We start from the raw sequence: 18,885 nt of genomic DNA, 5'->3' as shown, positions 1-18,885 counted from the left end.
AGGTATTATTTTATTTAATTTTTTTAATGCTAATTTGCTGCTCCCCGTTGTAAAAACAGGGTGGGTAATGTTTCCACAGTTACTCATTGAAGCAACCAAAATATGTCACAAATATTTGTAACATTTTATTTTATTCAAAATGCTGCTTCATAAATTGTAATTAAAGCTCCAAACCATGATGTGTACTACTTGCTAAATATTACATTTGTGTTGTGAATTTAAGAAAAAAGTTTATAACACTTGAAATATATTAACCACTAACTACTGCACTCCATATAGTATGAATATTTCACACAATGATACTGCCATGACTATATTTGCAATATATTTTGCAGCACACTAGAAGCAATTGGGGCTTAGCTACGTCCCCCAATAGGTATTGGGAATATCAGTCCAACAGTGTGCAACAGATTTAGGACCCATATGGGTCCCACTTTTTACCCAAAGTCTTCTCTCGCTCAACATACTGTGGATATAAAATGCCACATTCTGCAGAAAGTTTTCAAAGCACAACAATGTCAATGTGAAAAAGCTTCAGTCAGGAGGCGGGTACAAAAGACAAGCCATTAGATGTACAATGGAAAATAGTGAAGATAATTACAACGTATGGGACAACAGAGCAGGATTTTGTTTCAAAGTAGAAGAAAACACCAAAAAGAAACTGGGCAAGAGGTCTGCAGCAACAAAAACACAGCAATGTCTGGAAAGTACTGACTGCATATTACAAAAGTTTCCTATAGATATCATGCATAATCTATGAAGTACGGTGTCATGACATAATACTAGTAAATATAACCACAAATAAGTGTTGGAACGTAGACCAACCAGTAAACCAATAGCCAAGCTCTCTTTTCACTGCAACAGACCGCTACATAACTGCAGACATCCCTGTCCTCCCTATATAAAGTGACTATGTTAGTGACTAACCCAGGACTGCCTTACAGTACCAACAAATGTGCCACTTTAATTCAAAATAGACATTTCTTAAATTAATGCACTTAAATCACATCTTAAATATATCAAAACGTTTTCAGAATGAGATTATGCTACTGCAGTAGAAGATGACTAACTTCTACACATTTTAACTGAGTGGTTTCAAGAAATTTGAGGAACTTGACAAAAAGCCTCAAAACCACAGGGTAGTTTTGCATAGTAAAACGAAAATGCAGAAACAGGTTTGGTTTGGTTTAACCTTAAATTCCTGCAGGGTAAAAGGAGAACTAAGGCAAACAGTAAACTCTCAAATTACATAAAAAGTATTTAGGCAGTTCTGGATAGTAAATACAGGGAGCTGGTCCACATTGGGACTGCTAACAAACTCAAAATAGAGTCAGGTAAATAAAGATACATACACAGGACAACCTTTTGCTGTCACATAAACTCAATTATTTATTCACTCATGCTACAAAGCCCCATTTGTTGACTTTCTGCAACATACACCAGACGCGGCCTTTTGATTTGTGGATACCCGTTGCAGTCATAACTTGATGGACCAATCGGAAGCGCTGTTTGCGGGGAGTGAGTCGAACTAAAAGCTGATTGGTGCGGTCACATCAGAGAGGCCTTATTTGATAATACCGAGAAGAGGGCGGAGGTGGTTTTTCCACTCTGTTTTCATTCAGTCGCTCGTTTGGAAGTAAACGCGGGGATTCGACACTACAGTTATATTTTTAAATAAATCCAAGGTATGACTTTTTAATACACAATACGAGACATTAAGTAGTGGTGTTATTATGTTTTTTATAAACTGCGTATCTCAAGCTAAAGTTAGCCACGTAGCTTGTTCGCTAAGCTAGCTAACTCGCAAGACTAAAAATGACGACAGATCTTTTTTATTGACGCATCTCACTATTGTAGTTGATTTTATTTGCTGTTATATTAAGGGCATTATAATTTTATCAAATGCATGAAATAATACTATTACGTAGTAATCAGGCAACGTTTATACTGCAAATAATAGCAGCTAGCGAGATAACAAAGTTAGCTACAACGAAGTCAGCTTCTGATTCGACACTTAAGTAAAGAGGTATTTAAGAAATTTCGGCTCCGGTTGAAAAGCTAAATATCTAAAATGTTAAAACTTGGACTCAACAATTCCACACTTACGGAAGGTTCACTGGAAAAACGTTTAGGTTTTGCGGTGCTTTAGTTCTCTACGCGAAAGCTAAAACAAAGTAGAAATTTCACCAAAACTATATTCGTAAAACTTAATCTTCCAATTAGGTTTTACGAATATAGTTTTTATTAATCTTCAGTGGGGTTTGTCCAGTTTTGAGTTATTTGGCGATATTAAATGGGTAAGTACAGCTGAAAACATCGTATTTGACAGCAGTTTGTCATATCTGTATGTTATTGCATCATTTTGAGGCGTTCATTTACAAGTGGTGAATTTAAATTTAGACTATTTAGTTTGCATGTGGTAATGTTTTCCCACTAATATTAAGAGTCATTCTTGTGTTAATTGTAGTCAATATAACTAAACTCAGATATAAATGTAAAAGAAATCATGTTCATCATTCACATTTATATAGTACACTCTAATACTACAAATAAGTGGAGGTGCAACTTGCCCTGCCTCAATGTATAGGAAGTTGAGAAAGCATCTGATAAAAATTAAGACGCATAGACTGGTGCTGTTTAATAAGTTTCTGTCAGTTGGCACATTCATATCAGGAGTTTTTACTTTACTAAGTATTGTTTTTTTCCTGCTCCACTGGTTGCTTTGGGTTAAAGGAGCTGCTGAGTGTATATTTTAAATTTACACAAGCAAGCATACTTTCTGGAAAAGTTAATAACCCTAAATCAACAACATCAGCTCATAATTTTTACCACTGACTGCTGCTCCGGTCATTTAAAGTTGTTGGGTTTTTGTGGCTGCAGAAATGTTTTGCTTTGAGTCAATTATTTACCTTTTCTCTGCTCACAGGCAGGTATTTGTGTTTCCTTTTTGACCTTGCTTTCATTCCCATATTTTACTCTGTTTTTGCTCCAGATAGTAAAAACAAGATTGAGTTTCCATCTTTAGCAGAAGTAGTTTCTTGGATAAAATCTTGTTGTTTTTTTTTTTTTGTAGATATGCACCAATTCACTTTTATTCACTTCTGATACTGATATAGATATCTGAGGTTTAGTATCATCCAACTCTGATCTGATGCAGAAAAACTGAGCTGATTATACTTGAAATGTGTCTTTTTTTTAAAACACATACATAAATGTACTGAAATACAAGTTTATTTGATAACTCTGCACCAGTAAAGCACACTTCCATCCACTGTACCTTCACAATTTTGGACAAACATATAAAAACAACTTTAACTTGTTCAGTCAGTGCAATTTAGAATATAACAGCCAATGTAAAGCAAATAATAAAGAAACTGAAACTGACAAAAAGTAAAAAGTTGTTTGACTACTTCGGGCTGCACTGTGGCGCAGTTGGTAAAACTGTTGTCTACAACTTTTAGATTTGCCTCTGCTGCACCACACCTGAATAGAACAACTGGGTCGTTAACAAGGTTCTGGAGAACTAATCTAAACGAAGAGGAGGTAATTAAGCCATTTCATTCCAGTGTTTTGTACCTGTGGCTCATCTAAAAACTGAAGCACACCGGCCCTTGAGGACTGGAGTTTGATATCTGTGTCTTGCAGCAAGAAGGTCCTGGGTTCGATTCCCAGCCCAGAGTCTTTCTGCATGGAGTTTGCATGTTCTCCCTGTGCATGCGTGGGTTCTCTCCGGGTACTCCAGCTTCCTCCCACAGTCCAAAAACATGACAGTCAGGTTAATTGGTCTCTCTAAATTCTCCCTAGGTGTGAGTGTGTGTGTGCATGGTTGCTTGTCCTGTCTGTCTCTGTGTTGCCCTGCGACAGACTGGCGACCTGTCCAGGGTGAACCCGCCTCTCGCCCGAAACGTTCACTGGAGATAGGCACCAGCAACCCTCCCGATCCCACAAGGGTGTAAGAAAATAGATGGATGGTAGACTACTTTGGTCAAACATGTAGCAAACCTTTCAAATGGTTCAGAAAGTACAGTTAGGAATTCTAAATAATGGAAAGTAAATAAAGCATCACATCTCTCAGAGCACAAAGCGTAGAATTAGACTGAATAGATCTGTCCTTAGGGATCTGGAACATTGTCACAATACCTGTTCTAGAATTTTATTTTCAATTTGGAACCTATACAGATATTGGAAATTTTTTTTGTAAAGATCTACGCATTTGTGACTTGACAGATTTTATATACTTGTATTTTCCTAAATTGGTAGCAAAGTGCACATGCTACATCTTTCAATAACATTGCCAGATGAAACAGTTTTATTTTTAATTGTGCAAAATGTTATACCGATGATATTAACATTTCAGTTAATTTACAGCCCTAATAAGATTTTTATGTCCTTTTCATTCCTGTTTCTCTTCAGTTTTTGAACGTTGTCAACACCTCCACCCCTGCTCCTTCCTCTGTGAGTATCTTCAGGGTGATGTCGGCTTCCTGTCTTGTGCGCCTGATCAGGTGCAGCGGTTCTAACATTGGTCGCAGTGGTTTGCTACAGAAGGCTTTCGATCCCCTGCCCTTTCAGCTCGATAGCCACAAAACAAAGTTACCATTGTTCTGCAGACAAGTTTATGGACCTTCTGGGAGGCAATACAGCAACACGCGCTTCGATCCAGACGGCAGCGGCCGCCTTACAACCTGGGACTCCTTTGGGATTTGGGATGATCGCATCGACGAGCCCATTATGCTCCCCCCTAGCATTCGCTATGGCAAACCCATTCCCAAAGTTAGCCTATCTAAGATAGGGTGTGCATCTCTGATCGGCCAACGCAAGGAGAATGAGGACCGGTTCCAGGTCTCCCAGTTGAATGAAAACACCCTGTACTTTGCTGTGTTTGACGGCCACGGCGGCTCAGAAGCAGCCGACTTCTGCGAAAAATACATGAAGAAATTCATCCAGTAAGGGAATCGTACATATAGACACGTTGCATGTTATAGTCTACATCTGGAAATCTTTTCACATGCACACAACGCTGGAGGGCAAAAAGATGATTCTTTTACCGGCCATCCATAGCTGTGGTGCCTTGGTAGAACAATCCCTTTAACTAAATGAAACCTGGAGATGCAGTTATTAATCATTTAGTACAATGGGCCACAGCAAAGGGAAAATAGCGAAAACATTGCAGAACATCTCAAAACCACTGATATTCTTTTTTCTCATTCACTTTGTCAGCTACACTACACACAGGCTGATTGCCATAGCAACTGACAACAACACCAACACATTTGTCAGGATTCAACACCAAAAAACATGCAAAGAACAGAACATTCAGTCCATTACAGTATTATGTTTTTAAGCTTGATGTTTATCTTGAGATTATTAATAAGTGATTGCCTTGGTAGATTAGCCAACGCTGCTCTCTTAGCTAATCTAACACGGCGGTGGTTGATTTACTGATTTAAACAGCTACTCTACTGATGATTTTTAGCGCATTATATTCATAACTTAACAGCTAAAACCAACGGTAGTCGTCGTCAGTGAGCAGTTTTTTGCCCTCCAGTAGGGAGTTGCAGGTGGGATCTCACACTGCAACGTGTCTATAGTTTTACACACAAATATCATTGGAAATAATCGAGGAATTAAAATTTTTGGTGATAATATTTCTAATCGTTTTTCAGGGACATTCTGGCAGAAGATAACAATCTGGAATCGGCTTTAAAGAAAGCTTTCCTAGAAGTAGACAAAGCTTTGGCAAAGCACTTGCACTTCTATCCAAATGGTAGGTACTGTTGTTTGAATATCCCTTTAACTATTTTTTGTACACTGTATTAAAACACATGAATTGATTTTTAAACTTAGATTGTGCTTTTTTCCTCCTCCTGTATTTAAAGCAAATGTACCTGTTCTACATAGGTGATGAGGTTTTAGATTTTAATTAGAGGTCTGTCTTTCCTAATTTTTATTTAATAACAAACAAGCTATAAAAAGAAGAAACAGGCAAAATTCAGTAAATATCAAATAATTCAAATATGAATATAGGCAGCAACTTAAAGGAAAACCTAGGCAGTTAAATTGATGGACATTAAAAATGATTATCTAATTAGCTTGATAAGTAATTGCATGTTAATCTATTGCTGCAGTCACTAGATAATAACATTTGAAAGATTTTAAAAAGTGAGAATTTTAAAACAGTTTTTACTCTCCATCATACAAACGACTTGCAAAGCTTTGTGCAAATTTTGTTTAAAATAAATGATTATTTTCTCTTAATTTATCTGATTCTCAGGATTAGTTGGTATTCATCCGATCCTCAGCAAGTCTTGAATAAATGCAAAGAAAGTTAAACAGCAGAACATAAAATATTTAATTTTTGTTCCTGAGAAGAAACTAAATCAAAACGCAGAGCACAGTGTTGAAAATGGCAGTCGCTGCAGATGAAATCAGTTTTAATTAAATGATCATTAGTGCTTGTGAGTCTACCTGTGAAAGCAGCTCATGGATGTTTTTCTTGACAATTTTTAAGGCAATTAATTTCCCATTCTATTGGATAATGGGAAAAATATTTAAGATGTTGCAGCAAATTTGCCTTCAGGTTGAAGAATCAATTAGAAAAAGATTTTAGGGATGCAGATAATTATTTTTGTAATCGATTATTCTGGCGATTAATCAAGTAATCAGTCATACATATTCATAGTGGCTAAAATGCAAAGGCATTAATTGAAAGCTGAAACTTTGCCACTTGATTTCTGGGTAGAATATACTTACAAACAATGAAGTTTTTTTTTTATCTTAAACGCGAAATGTAAAAGTTTTTTTGTACAGTTTTGGTTTAAATACTGCTCTGAGTATGTTTTTCTTTCATTGAATTGTCTTTTTCGAGTCTGTATACTACAGTTAACAATTGAATCAATTACTAAATTAGTTGACAATTATTTCAATTAGCAGTTCATCTCGATTAAAACAAATGAAGAGATTTAAAAATATGGGCTTCACCAAAAAGCCTCCAATATGATTGAATAACTACAGTTTCCAAAGCTGCAGCTGAGCCAATCATCAACTATAGATCAAAATATTGTGTGATCAGATGAGGCTCGGCCCAAAATCATGAACAACATGATGATCCGTGATAAAGTGGTAAACAACAGCTAACTAATAACTTTTAAAAAGTATTTTATCATTAAAGCTGCCGTATGAAACTGTCATCATGTTAGTAACAATATGTTATGAAACAGATAATCTGTGAAAAAAAATCGAGCTGCTCTGTTTTCTCATAGTGCTAGCTAGAAACAAGCAGAGCTAGGAGGCGAATCTTAGTGCTGTCAATCATTCTTGTGTACATGTCGCTCTTCCCCTGTTGCCTCTCTAATAGCAGATCTGTAGTGAATGCGAAGGCTAGTTGGCTAACTTCATGTTCACTAACTTCATGAACAGTGCCGTTTGTCTACTGATGATGGCAGATAAATGGTTTTTCTGCCGTTGGCACATTAAGCAGCACGAACGCAAGTGCGATTGACAGTGCTAAGACCCGCCTCCTGGCTCTGATTGGTTGTTTTCGGTGCTTTTCTTCAGACAGCAATAGCAGCTTATGGAGGAGTTGTTTTTTCCCCCACATATTATCTGTGTCTCATTATATTGACACGACTTGGTGACTGATTAGAAAAAATAAAAACTTGCATACAGCAGCTTTGAGATGTATTTAAATGTTTCACCCACTTTCTGGATACTGGTTTATTTTTCTTTCTATCCTGGAAAAGAAAAAACAAACAATTGTGTTTAAGTTTTACCAGACTTTATTTTTTTTGTCTTCTGGGCTTTATTATTTATCTTGTAGGACTTTATTATTTCTTTTTAATGTACAAAGCATCAAATGTAAAATTAAATAAATTAAAAAAAATTTCAATGTAAATTTGACCAGATATTGATTTTTTTCCCCAATCTGTCAAATAATCCAGTGCAAAAAAACAACAGACTTTCTCTTGAAACACTAAATTGCACATTTGCCGCATGAAGTTAGTTTTTCTCAGTTACTATTCAGTTTGAGAGAGAGATTATATCTTTCAGTGAAAGCCAGTAAACGTGTTATGTGGCCTGATTTGGGCCACGCTGTGTGAAATGTCCCAATATGCCTGTGTGTGTGTGTGCATGTTATCTACGGCAGCTGCTGACCCAGCTCAGAGCTGGAGGCCCTTGGTACCAGTGTGGATGACGAGAGGATAGATATTGAAGGAGAGTCCAGCGGGTCCTAAATCCTGGACTACTGGAAGGTTCCCTATCTTTCTCTAAATCCTCTTTCTTTCTCTTCTCTTACCAAGTGTATGCTTCCCGTGAGACAATGCATCTGTTTGACCAGCTGTACGACATGTTCAGTAGCTCATTAGTGAAAGACCTTCAATAAATGCAGCATGTTTAATGCACTGTGCACTCCACGTTTAAAGACGCTGCTGGTAAAAACATGCAGGAGCAAAATATGAGCTGGTAGGGTAGAAGTTTTACCACATTTTCATTTAAAAATCTAAATTTTTCAATAAATTGATGATGTCACGCTATACCAACATGGGTATTTGAATTAATTGGAAGTGTTTGTGGTTAAAATTCTCAGTTCTGTAAAATTTTTACAACGTGGATCGATGAGCCATAGCAAAAGACTCCTAATTAAGCTTTTTTTGAGCAAAAGAAACATCAAAATAAGCAAAACAAACAAACTGACAGCCATATTTCAAAAGTTTCCACCTAATTGGACGAGGAAAAAACAGCTTTAGGGAGGTTGTTAAAATTTGCACAACTTTTCGAAACATTTGGTGGGTTTTTATTAAAATTTTATTAACATGGCTGTCGTGTGGCAGAAAAAAAACTCAAAACCTGTACATTTTCATAAAATGTGCCCCTTTACTCATTAGATAATTTTGAAATATCTAGAATCTGTCGAACGTGACATCATCAATGATTAACAGTCATCAGATTGAAAATTTTATATATATATCAAATTTTGTTGATCGTGACTGATTTGCACAAGCAATAAAGGAGTAAAACATCCAAGAGGGGATAACTCTGTAATGGGAAACGTATGTGAGTTTTGGAAATCCCAATTAAAGTTTGAATCTCTACATATTTTCCATCACCTTATTATTGTTGTTGTAGAGAAAATTGTGAGAAACATAAAAAAACTGGCATTACAGAAAAACCTTAAGGAAAAATAGATTAAAATGAAATTTAAAATGTGACTACTTTGTGATGATTTTGAGTTGTTTCTGTAAAAGATGAAATTTTACCAGGGGTGCCGGTAACTGTGGAGGGCGCTGTGAGATATTATTATTTAGCAGATTTCAATAGTTTTCCCTTAAGGAATTAGACATCACTGCTGTTTATTTGCACTTTTTTTTGTTTTTCAGATTAAATGCCTATAAAAGGAGTTGATGTGTACCTTTTTATACTTAATAATAATTTAATAATTCCTGCAGAAAATAGACATTTAAGGTTAGCTTGTTTGTTATTATACAAGCCTGGACTCTTAATAAATATGTTGTGTGCCATTTGTTTTTAAGGTTTATTTTTGCTATGACTCTTACTCTGGATCTCAGCTTTGTGCTGCAGCAGTTCTACCTGCATGTGTGATTTACATCCTGTTTACTGTGTAAACCGTAGTTTTTTCTGAGTCTAAAACAACCTCAGCTCGTTTGTTTACGTTCTGCTCTGTGGATGTGCGACACGCCATGTGACTGTTGACCTTCTGTGTGTTTCTGAATCGGCTCGTTCTGCCTCCGACGGTTCCTGCTTTGTCTTTGTAGGGCCGGGAACGAACGCGGGAACCACCGCCACCGTGGCGCTGCTGAGGGACGGCATCGAGCTGGTGGTGGCCAGCGTGGGGGACAGTCGCGCCATGTTGTGCCGCAAAGGCAAGGCTCTTAAGCTGACTGTTGACCACACACCTGAAAGAAGGGATGAGAAGGAGAGGTAAGACTTGCTGGATGATAAATTATCCCAGACGTCATTGGGATACACGGTAATATTTGTTGTTTTGAGAGTATTTTCGAGTAATATAATGGAAATAATGCAAGAACACGTTCTCAAAGATCCATAAACTTTAAATTCTGATGAACGTTTGACACTGGAACTGGAAAACATTTTGGGTATCCAAAATAAATAAAACAACAAATCAATAAGTTCATTCAGTCAATTTAACTAATTTCATCATTAATAAACAAACACATTCTCTTATAACACTTCCTCTACATGAGTGGGAAAGGAGCAGGAAGAAGAAAATGTATGTAGAAACCTTCCTCTTTTCCAATAATTACAAATATTTTTCATGGCCACATACTTTAAATGCAAACATTATTCTCCTCATTGTTAACTCAAAAGCGTTTAAGACTTGATTTTTTTTCTTATAAAGTATTTTGAATTGGTTTAAAGTAGAGCATTTTCATCCAAACTATTTCATAATTTTACTCCACGATGCACCAAAATGGACATTTGCTTTAAAATATTACGCACAGTTTAACTTTTGAAATCCAGTTATTTCTCTCATTTGAGCTTAAGGCAAAAGGTTTTTGTAAATTAATTGGCATTAATGTATTTCTAGCTTTAAACATAATTAATAATTTTTTTAAGTTAAACAAATCACTTAATTTCAAGATGTGACTGAATAAAAAAATATTTGTATGTTCTCTAGCATTCACCTTACATATAACTTACTATATAAGGTGAATGCTTTTATATGTGTTGTTCCATACTATACAATAAGTCATATATGGAGCAAAATTAATGATGAAGTCTGTAAATAAAATTGTCCTTAAAAGAAAATGGCTAACTGACACCAAAGCAACAGACTGGAAACCTTTTTTCATCCAGTTTTTGGCAGAAAGAGCTGCCATGATGGCTTTCATTTTGAGTGAATTACCGATCTTTCCTACAACCACAATGGTCTGACAGACAAATGCGTTTAACAACAGTAAGTCACTGTTGCCAACTTTGCGATTTTTAATGCTATATTTAGTAGAGACCTTTTGTGTTTACATCAGGATAAAGAAAAGCGGGGGTTACATCACCTGGAACAGTCTGGGGCAGCCCAACGTCAACGGCCGGCTGGCGATGACACGCAGCATCGGAGACTTTGATCTGAAGAAGATGGGAGTCATTGCTGAGCCAGAAACCAAAAGACTCACAGTAAGTTTAAAACCAGAGTTTGTTGAAACCAGAACACAAGTTTATTTGACCCGTTTTCTTTCACATATAGACGTGCTGCAGTGTGACGTTGCTCAGCTCCTTCTGGTGGGCAGAAAACTGTGCACGGATGATGACTACCATTGATTTTGGCTAACAAGTTGTCAACAAGACATGCTAAATATTAATGTACATGTGATATATTAACAAAAATAGGGAAGCAAAGTTTTAATCTAAAAAAAAAAAAGCACACGAAAGGTAAGTAGGTCAGTTATGCTAGCTTGACTTTGACAACCTTGACACGTAGACGTGCTGTGGAATGCGGTGCGTTTCAGTTCAGTGAAAGAAACGTATGTAAGTTGACCCACACAAACTTTCTGACATTGTCAGTAGGGCATGTGTTTAAATGAGCTAATCAAGCACTGCTGTTAGAAAAATTATCTAAGTTCATTTACTTGTGAGTTTATTTGAAAGGTTATGTTTTCATATTATTTTGTGTGTTGTTTGCTTGACTACTTTTCTCTTGTGGTATATTATTAACTGTTTCTTGGGTGTTTGCTTGGGGGTTAGAAACGTTTACACATTCCTGTGTTATCAGCTGCTTTGGTCATTAGCTGCCTGTGTTATCAGCTGCCTGTGAAACTGATTGGTAACGGTCAGCCTCCTGCCTTGTAAGGGCATGTCCACAGAAGGTTCCAGAACATCCTGTAGTAAAGGTCTTTGGTCCATTCTTTGTGTGACTGTGTGAAAAAGCCCAGCCTCCTTCCTTGTAATCATAATAAAAGGCAGTTGGGGACTGAGAGCCGGCGGAGTTGATCACAGACAGTGTTTGACGGCGGGTTCTCCGCGTCTGGCTCTGCTCCAATCTCCTGCAGAAAAGCAATTTGTGTTTTTGGTTGATTCCTTGCAGGTTAGGAACTAAAATAGACCCAACAGCTGTGTTCAGACGATGACTTATCAATAATCGCAAAATAAACATCAAGCCTGAAAACATAAAACTGTTACCGACTGAATGTTCTGTTCTTTGTGTGGGAAATGTTTGGGTGTCAAATCCTGACACATTAGTAGAGCTATTGTTAGTCAGTTGCCACGGCAACAAGTCTGTGTGTAGCGTAGCCAACGCGAAGAGCGAGAAAAAAAAAATAGAATGGTTTTGATTTTTTTTACGTCTTTTCCGTGTTATTGTTCCCTTTGCTCTGATGCACTGCACTGAATTAATCATACCTACATCTCTAGATTTCATTTGTCAACAGAATTGTTTTATTTTGATGGTTTGTGACAGAATCGCCTTTTGCCCTCCAGTGTTATACACATGGAAATTTCTGGATGTAAACAATAATATGCAACGTATCTATAGGTAACGACAAGTTCACCTTAAGTCTTATTAAAGTGTTTCCTGGCCAAACTGCTGAAGTGTGTTTCCGTTTTCTGCAGCTGCATCATGTCCATGACTCCTTTCTGGCTCTGACCACAGACGGCATCAACTTCATCATGAACAGCCAGGAGATCTGCAACGTCATCAACCAGTGTCACGACCCCAAAGAGGCAGCGCAGAGAATATCTGACCAGGTGAGAAATACTTCAAACTTGGAAACAAATCCTCCTGAATGGTTTTGCATTTTATCTGCAAGCTTTAGGATGTTTTATTAGGATTTCATGTTATCGACAAACACAAAGATGAAGTGAGGGAATAGGAAGTGTGTAAATGCAACTCAGAGCACATTTGAAGGAAAAAGGTTTTTAATTAGGGCTCGATTACATCTTTAATCAAACTCTAGTTTATTTGGCGGAGAGTCCGGTTTGTTTTCAGAGGTTTGAATTTGCAATCGGACCAAATACGCAAACTCTGGTCCGCCTACAAACCCATTTCTTGGTTGAGTTGAAATGAACTCTGCGGCGGTTCGAATCCAAACGTTTCACATCTAGTGGACCGATCGTCCAAAAGCAGGAAGTGGACTGCAGCGCAGGGCATTGTGGGTAAATAAAAAAACAAAAAAAAAACATGCTAGGCTAACGCTAGAGGGAGAAATAACTTCTGATCTTTTGCTAAAGATAAAGAGAAATCAATAATCTTCTGAGACTTGAATATTTTATTGAACCCAAAGGGTAATTAAATGTTGTTGTAACTCATATTAATTAAAATTCTTGTAGATTGTTGATGGTGATGGCTGTTGGAGGAAGGATCTGCTGTAGCAGACTGTATTACAGTGAATTTGAAGAAGCCTCTGACTAAAGACAGTCTCGCAAACAGGATTGTCCATAATTTACTTGATTTTATGTCTTTGCATTATTAACTATCACATTTGGAAATGAATAAAAACTAAAACTAAAATGGCTGCCAAAAACAACAATGCTCCCAAGCTGGAATTTCTTTCTAATATTTAAAATTTGCTCCATGGGGGGCAAAAGTACTGAATTACGACTTGATGGAGGTCTGTTACACTTTTTTATTTAATTATTTTTTATGTATTTTATTTATTTGAATAATCAACACTTGAATATATGTAAATGGATTTATAGTCACACATAAGATAAGAGATAAGATAAGATAAATCTTTATTGTCATTGTCACAAGAACAATGACATTTTAAAAGTGCCATCAGTCAGTGCATATGCTTAAAAACAAAAAATAACTGTCTCACAATTCACACACAATGTAAGAAATAACAAATAACTGGTAAAAAAAAAAGTAATAGTAGTAAAAAAATTGTTTTTCAGTATTTATTTTCCAGTTTGTTGCAAAATTCACTGTTGTGTCTTTGTGCACTATCAATTAAGTACGTTTGAGTAATTTATCTAATGAAACTGTTAAAGGAGACCTTTGATATATGACTTACAAAACCAGCATTTACAATTTCTTTCTTATTTAATCTCTGTTCTCGTCTGTGTCAGGCTCTTCACTACGGTACGGAGGACAACAGCACAATCATCGTGGTGCCTTTCGGCGCCTGGGGGAAACACAAGAGTTCAGACGTCAGTTTCTCCTTCAGCAGGAGCTTCGTGTCCAGCGGCCGCTGGGCGTAGCCTGATGCCGCCCGCATCCACGCGCTACTTCCTGCAGACTTCGCTAACATGTGCAATACAGGCTGTGCTCCCTGGATGAATACAGAGTTCAGTGTGTCCTGATGTTGTTTAGAGCAGCTTGATGTGCAGTTCCCATGGAAACCGGGGCTGCGAGTTCATGATGTGCACTAGATATGAAGTAATCCCTTGTTATATAAGGTTTTGTACACAAATAATGCAGCAACGTTGTGGTGCTAAAAACAAAGAAATATTTGAACGAGAGGAAGAAAGTCATCAGCAAATTTGTAGTTATGATGGACTATAAAACATGGGAAAGTCCAGCACTTAAACTTTGATGCTTGATAATCAGTGGAATAAATTCTAACTAACTTATAAACACTTGAAAAGAAAGATTTAACAATATAACATCTTGTCCATCGGTTTGCTAAGTGTCTCGTTTTAAACAAGGAGACTCGTAAACTTCATACACAAAACTGTGACCTTAAACCTTCAATTAACCACCTTCTGGAGCTTTTAAATATAATTTTTCTGTTTATATGCAAATTCCTAACTTAAAATACTTTGGAGATAATTACCACCAGCAGCATTGCAACACACAAAACCTTGCCAACTTAATTTAACTAGTTTCTAGAGCAAATATCTTAGTAAACTTAAAATAAGATTAAACTAACTTACAAGTAACTTTTCAGCAAAGAATAGGAGCCTTTTTAAGTCGATAATTCCTTAATATTGATGAAAAAGTAACAGTTCCACTTGCAGATTATTTTACCAGGTACAATATATTTTTCCCATGTTTGAGAGAAATAATCTGCCAGAGGAACTAGCACTTCATCAATATTACAGAACTATTGACTTAAAACAAGCTCTTATATGTTGCTGAAAAGTTACTTGTAAATTAGTTTTATTTCTTCCAAGTGTACTTAGATATTTGCACTAGAAACTAGACAAAAATACTTTGTAAGATTTGTTGTTTTTGCAGTGTGTCGATACTATTTGATCGTATGAAAGTCAAGATTTCTACAGTAAATTGGGATACATTAATTAAAACAAACCAACAAACAAAAGAACACAGTCCTTATCATTGAGGTCTGTTTTTTCTTTCTAAGGAATATAACAAACATATTTTTTAGAACATTAGCATAAAAAATGAATAAAATATGCTGCAGGTTTGTTGGCCAAAAATAAAAGTTTAAAATCCGACGAAAAACAAATAATTCCTATTTTCCGTGCATGTTGTTTAATGATGCATTTAAGGACTTAAAAATAGTGTGAATTTCTGGTTTTACTCCATTCATCAAAGAGTAAAATTATCAGTTTTCTTTCCATATTCTTCTAGTCTTCATTTTGAGCCGGTCAAAGGGAAATCGTCTGATTTTGATGACAATCTGATCGGTTGTTGGCTCCAGTTTAACCAGTATGAGTTAAAAAAAAGCCTCCCGTTGTTTAAAAGTTCAAATTTCTTTAAATTTCCTACAGTCCAACTTGAAGAATGCACTGAGAAGGCTTTGTAGTTTCAATCCTCCTTAAATGTTTGCAGAACATTAAGATTTTGCTTGTTTTGCTGTTAAAATGTGTAAGTTTAGATTCGTTTTTAAGGGTCCAAGCTTCTAATTTTAAGGATTTTATCAACAAATTCATCTGACCTGTCCACAACTGCAAAAATTCACATTTTAATGACATTGTGTCACCAAAGCGTCACTGAAAACGTCACTTATCACCATTCTGGAGATTATAGTTGGAGAAAATTAAAAGTTGCTGCACATTCCTACAAAGATGTGTTTAGGGTACAGGAATGTATAGTTTCTGTGTTTTGTAAATAGTTATATTTATGTACCTCTGTAAGACTGATCATATATATTAAATAAATGTCATATTTATCTTGGATCCCACATATCTGAATATTTCACATGTGCAGGTTCTGTCTCGGAACAAAATGGCTGTTCAGCTGGGAAAAAAGCTGCATAATGAAACCTGCCTCACTAATTAGTCAGTAGAAGAAGACTTGAACTAAAACGGTTGGATCATTTGGTGAACGGTTTTCTTCATGTATGTGCGCAGGATGTCTGTAAAAACTATCTTTACGTGATGAGGCTGCGATTTGTTGTTAAATATGTGATTTATTGTATTTCCAGTAACCTCCACCCACAGCCTTGAGTTGTCTCCTGCAGTATGTTCAGTGTTTTACTGTCTGGTATTAAACCCTGAGTAGATTCCTCATCATAGCTGGGAACTAAATGTGACGCATCGACGACACGGTTACTGTGATTGTTTTGTTTTATCTTTTTTATTATGATGATTTTTGCTCCAAGTTCTTGTCAATTAAAAAACTAAATGAAAAAAATGTTATTTTCTGTTCTGTTCTGGTTGATTAAGAGACGCTCCATGAACTATTACCTAGCAACCCCAGCAGAGTTCCGCCCGTTACCTAGCAACGAAAGTGGCGCTCCAGCACATTTGGTTAGCTAGTTTTACAGAGTAGGAGACAAAATCTACCGGTTTCTTGTTAAATAGTGCAGCCAGTTTGTTCACCTATTTACTTTATCTAGAGTTTTTACGCTAAATGTTTCAGACGACCTTGTCAGCACAGTAAGCTTTTGTAAACTTTGTTTTCTAGTATATAGTCTCCTTCTCACCCTTAATTAATGCATAATTAACAGTTAATGATTTATAAAGTGTTTATAGATGAATGGGTAACCTTTTATAAACTATTAGCCTTTTTGTAATGTAGTGACTAAACAAACTTACAAAAAAAATTTCAGCAAGTATTGGGTCTTGTTTTATGTAAATAAAATAAAAAAATTTGTTCCACTGGCAGATTATTTCATTCATAAAAATACATTTTTCCATAATTTGTCAGTGGAACTAGTACTTTTTCATCCATATTAAGGAATTAATGACTTAAGCTCTGATATGTTGCTGAAAAGTTACTTGTAAATTAGTTTTGTCTTATTTCAAGTGTGCTGAGATATTTTCACTGGAAATGCGACCAAAAATACTCTAAAATTTTGTGTTTCTATACTTTCCCAAAGCGTCAGGTTGGTTTGGCTTTTCCCCCTTAATAAATAAATTAGAAATAGCTTCTTTATATTTACTCAGGTTCCCTCTTTGAATCGAAGCGGTTAGATAAGTGGAAAAAAGCAAAACAGTGACATGTTTGATAAAAGAATAAGAATAAAAAGTTGCAGTGAATCGTTATGAAAAGTGAAAGTTTGAGCATCCAGCTGCAGGGAGCTAAAGGGTTACTCCCCCATGCAGGGTGGTGGGGGTCGCAGTTAAACCTGTCGGCCCCTAATGAGTTGATGTTATTCAGCCCGAACTCTTCCTCTCAGTCTGCAGCCGCCATCGCTCCTCTTCATCAATTGGTGAGTAGCTGAAAAAATTAAATCTCTTATTTCTCCAGCAGCATTACGGCGCTGATCATTTTCCTCAGGTTTCACAAACCAATGCCTGATTTGGATAAAAAGATACTGAGATGTATTATGAGGTGATTTTATTTACTATTCGATTAAAAGTACTAGATGTAAACTCCAAGCTTAACTGTGACCGTTTTCTACAATAATATGTTTTATTGTATTTTCATTCATCAAAACCCTTGTTCTGTTTTCCCATCTTCTTAAAATACATTTGAATTCCTTGCAGAAATACAGAAATCCTCACAGATAAGGAAATAAAATGAAATGAGGATGTTTTGTATGTTAAAATAAGAACTGAGGGCTAATTGCTTTATATGTTTGCTCATTTGAAGGAGTTTAATTTCAGCTGCATTTATAACAGAGTGACGCCAAAACATGCCTAATAGGAGCATGTTTTTAATTATTCAATTATCAGGTTATGTTCCTATCAGTAAAGAAAGTTTCCCTGATGGAAAAACAATGCAAATCTCTGAAAATATATTTTACATTTCAAAGTATCTCAAAGAAAGGTATAAGAGTAACTTTTCTCCACATTTTTAGATAAAATAAGCCTGGTTATCTTAAAATAAAAACTTAATATCTTGTGTTACAGGAAATGACTAAGAAGAAAGTTATTCATTTTTATAGAAATAAAAATTCCTCAAAAATAATCCAGATGTTGAGTCAGCTTTAAAAGTTTTATTAATTTAGTAACTCATCACTTCTTTGAATTAACTGTGCTGGTCTCTAATAACATGAAATTATTATGTTAATAATAATTTAACATAATAAATTATTATTACTATTACTAAACAGTAGTACTGTTTAGGGAATAAACAGTAACAGAGCAGTCGAAAAAATAAAGGAAAAATTACGTAATCCTAAATTATAATGAAAAATATACAAGTGAAATGAAGATAAGAGAACAATAAAATGAAACAAAAACAATGATAAAAGTAAATTGTTAGATTGAGGCAAAAATAATGAGAACATATAAAAATTAAGTAAAAAAAACAGAAGTGAAATGAATAAATTAATAAATAAAAGGAAAATGTGGGGAAATTTAAACATTTGTACTTTCTCCAGTATAATTTAGATAAAAACTTTATTTATTTGCTTCTTCATTTGGAACATTTTAAATATTGTATCTGACTAAATAAAGTCTAAAAGAACAAAAGCAATTAAAATATGCACAAACACATTGAATCGACTTGATCAAGATGATTCTGAGGTATTAATGTTTTGCAGCTTTTGCGTCATTTCATTTTTGTATTTTAGGTGGAAATAACATTAAATAACTTCTTAATATTAATAATGATGA

The 18,885-nt window shown here is 35.7% G+C and overlaps 1 protein-coding gene across 2 annotated transcripts; it reads left to right on the top strand.

The window, feature by feature from the left end:
* The first annotated feature begins 1,572 nt into the window (after positions 1 to 1,572).
* On the top strand, positions 1,573 to 14,626 carry ppm1k (protein phosphatase, Mg2+/Mn2+ dependent 1K). Of its 2 annotated transcripts, none has more exons than XM_005797594.2 (7): positions 1,573 to 1,685; positions 4,414 to 4,946; positions 5,667 to 5,767; positions 9,774 to 9,939; positions 11,007 to 11,151; positions 12,583 to 12,717; positions 14,041 to 14,626. In XM_005797594.2, exons 2-7 carry the CDS (start codon positions 4,474 to 4,476, stop codon positions 14,170 to 14,172), a joined length of 1,152 nt encoding a protein of 383 aa, XP_005797651.1. In that variant the 5' UTR covers positions 1,573 to 1,685; positions 4,414 to 4,473; the 3' UTR covers positions 14,173 to 14,626. The 2 variants fall into 2 exon arrangements, with proteins under 2 accessions (XP_005797651.1, XP_023189846.1); XM_023334078.1 differs by lacking the exon at positions 1,573 to 1,685 and adding an exon at positions 3,512 to 3,543.
* Positions 14,627 to 18,885: the final 4,259 nt, after the last annotated feature.

This window comes from Xiphophorus maculatus, chromosome 5 (assembly GCF_002775205.1).
Source record: "Xiphophorus maculatus strain JP 163 A chromosome 5, X_maculatus-5.0-male, whole genome shotgun sequence".
NCBI classification, from domain to species: Eukaryota; Metazoa; Chordata; class Actinopteri; order Cyprinodontiformes; family Poeciliidae; genus Xiphophorus; species Xiphophorus maculatus.
Note: the sequence above shows the minus strand (reverse complement) of the source record. Positions and strands in the feature narration are given on the sequence as shown.

Excerpts from the sequence above, each read along its gene's own strand:
- ppm1k (XM_005797594.2), top strand. The coding sequence starts at position 4,474 with ATGTCGGCTTCCTGTCTTGTGCGCCTGATCAGGTGCAGCGGTTCTAAC. Across the intron at positions 4,947-5,666 it reads TACATGAAGAAATTCATCCA|GGACATTCTGGCAGAAGATA; the intron begins GTAAGGGAATCG and ends ATCGTTTTTCAG. Across the intron at positions 9,940-11,006 it reads AGAAGGGATGAGAAGGAGAG|GATAAAGAAAAGCGGGGGTT; the intron begins GTAAGACTTGCT and ends TGTTTACATCAG.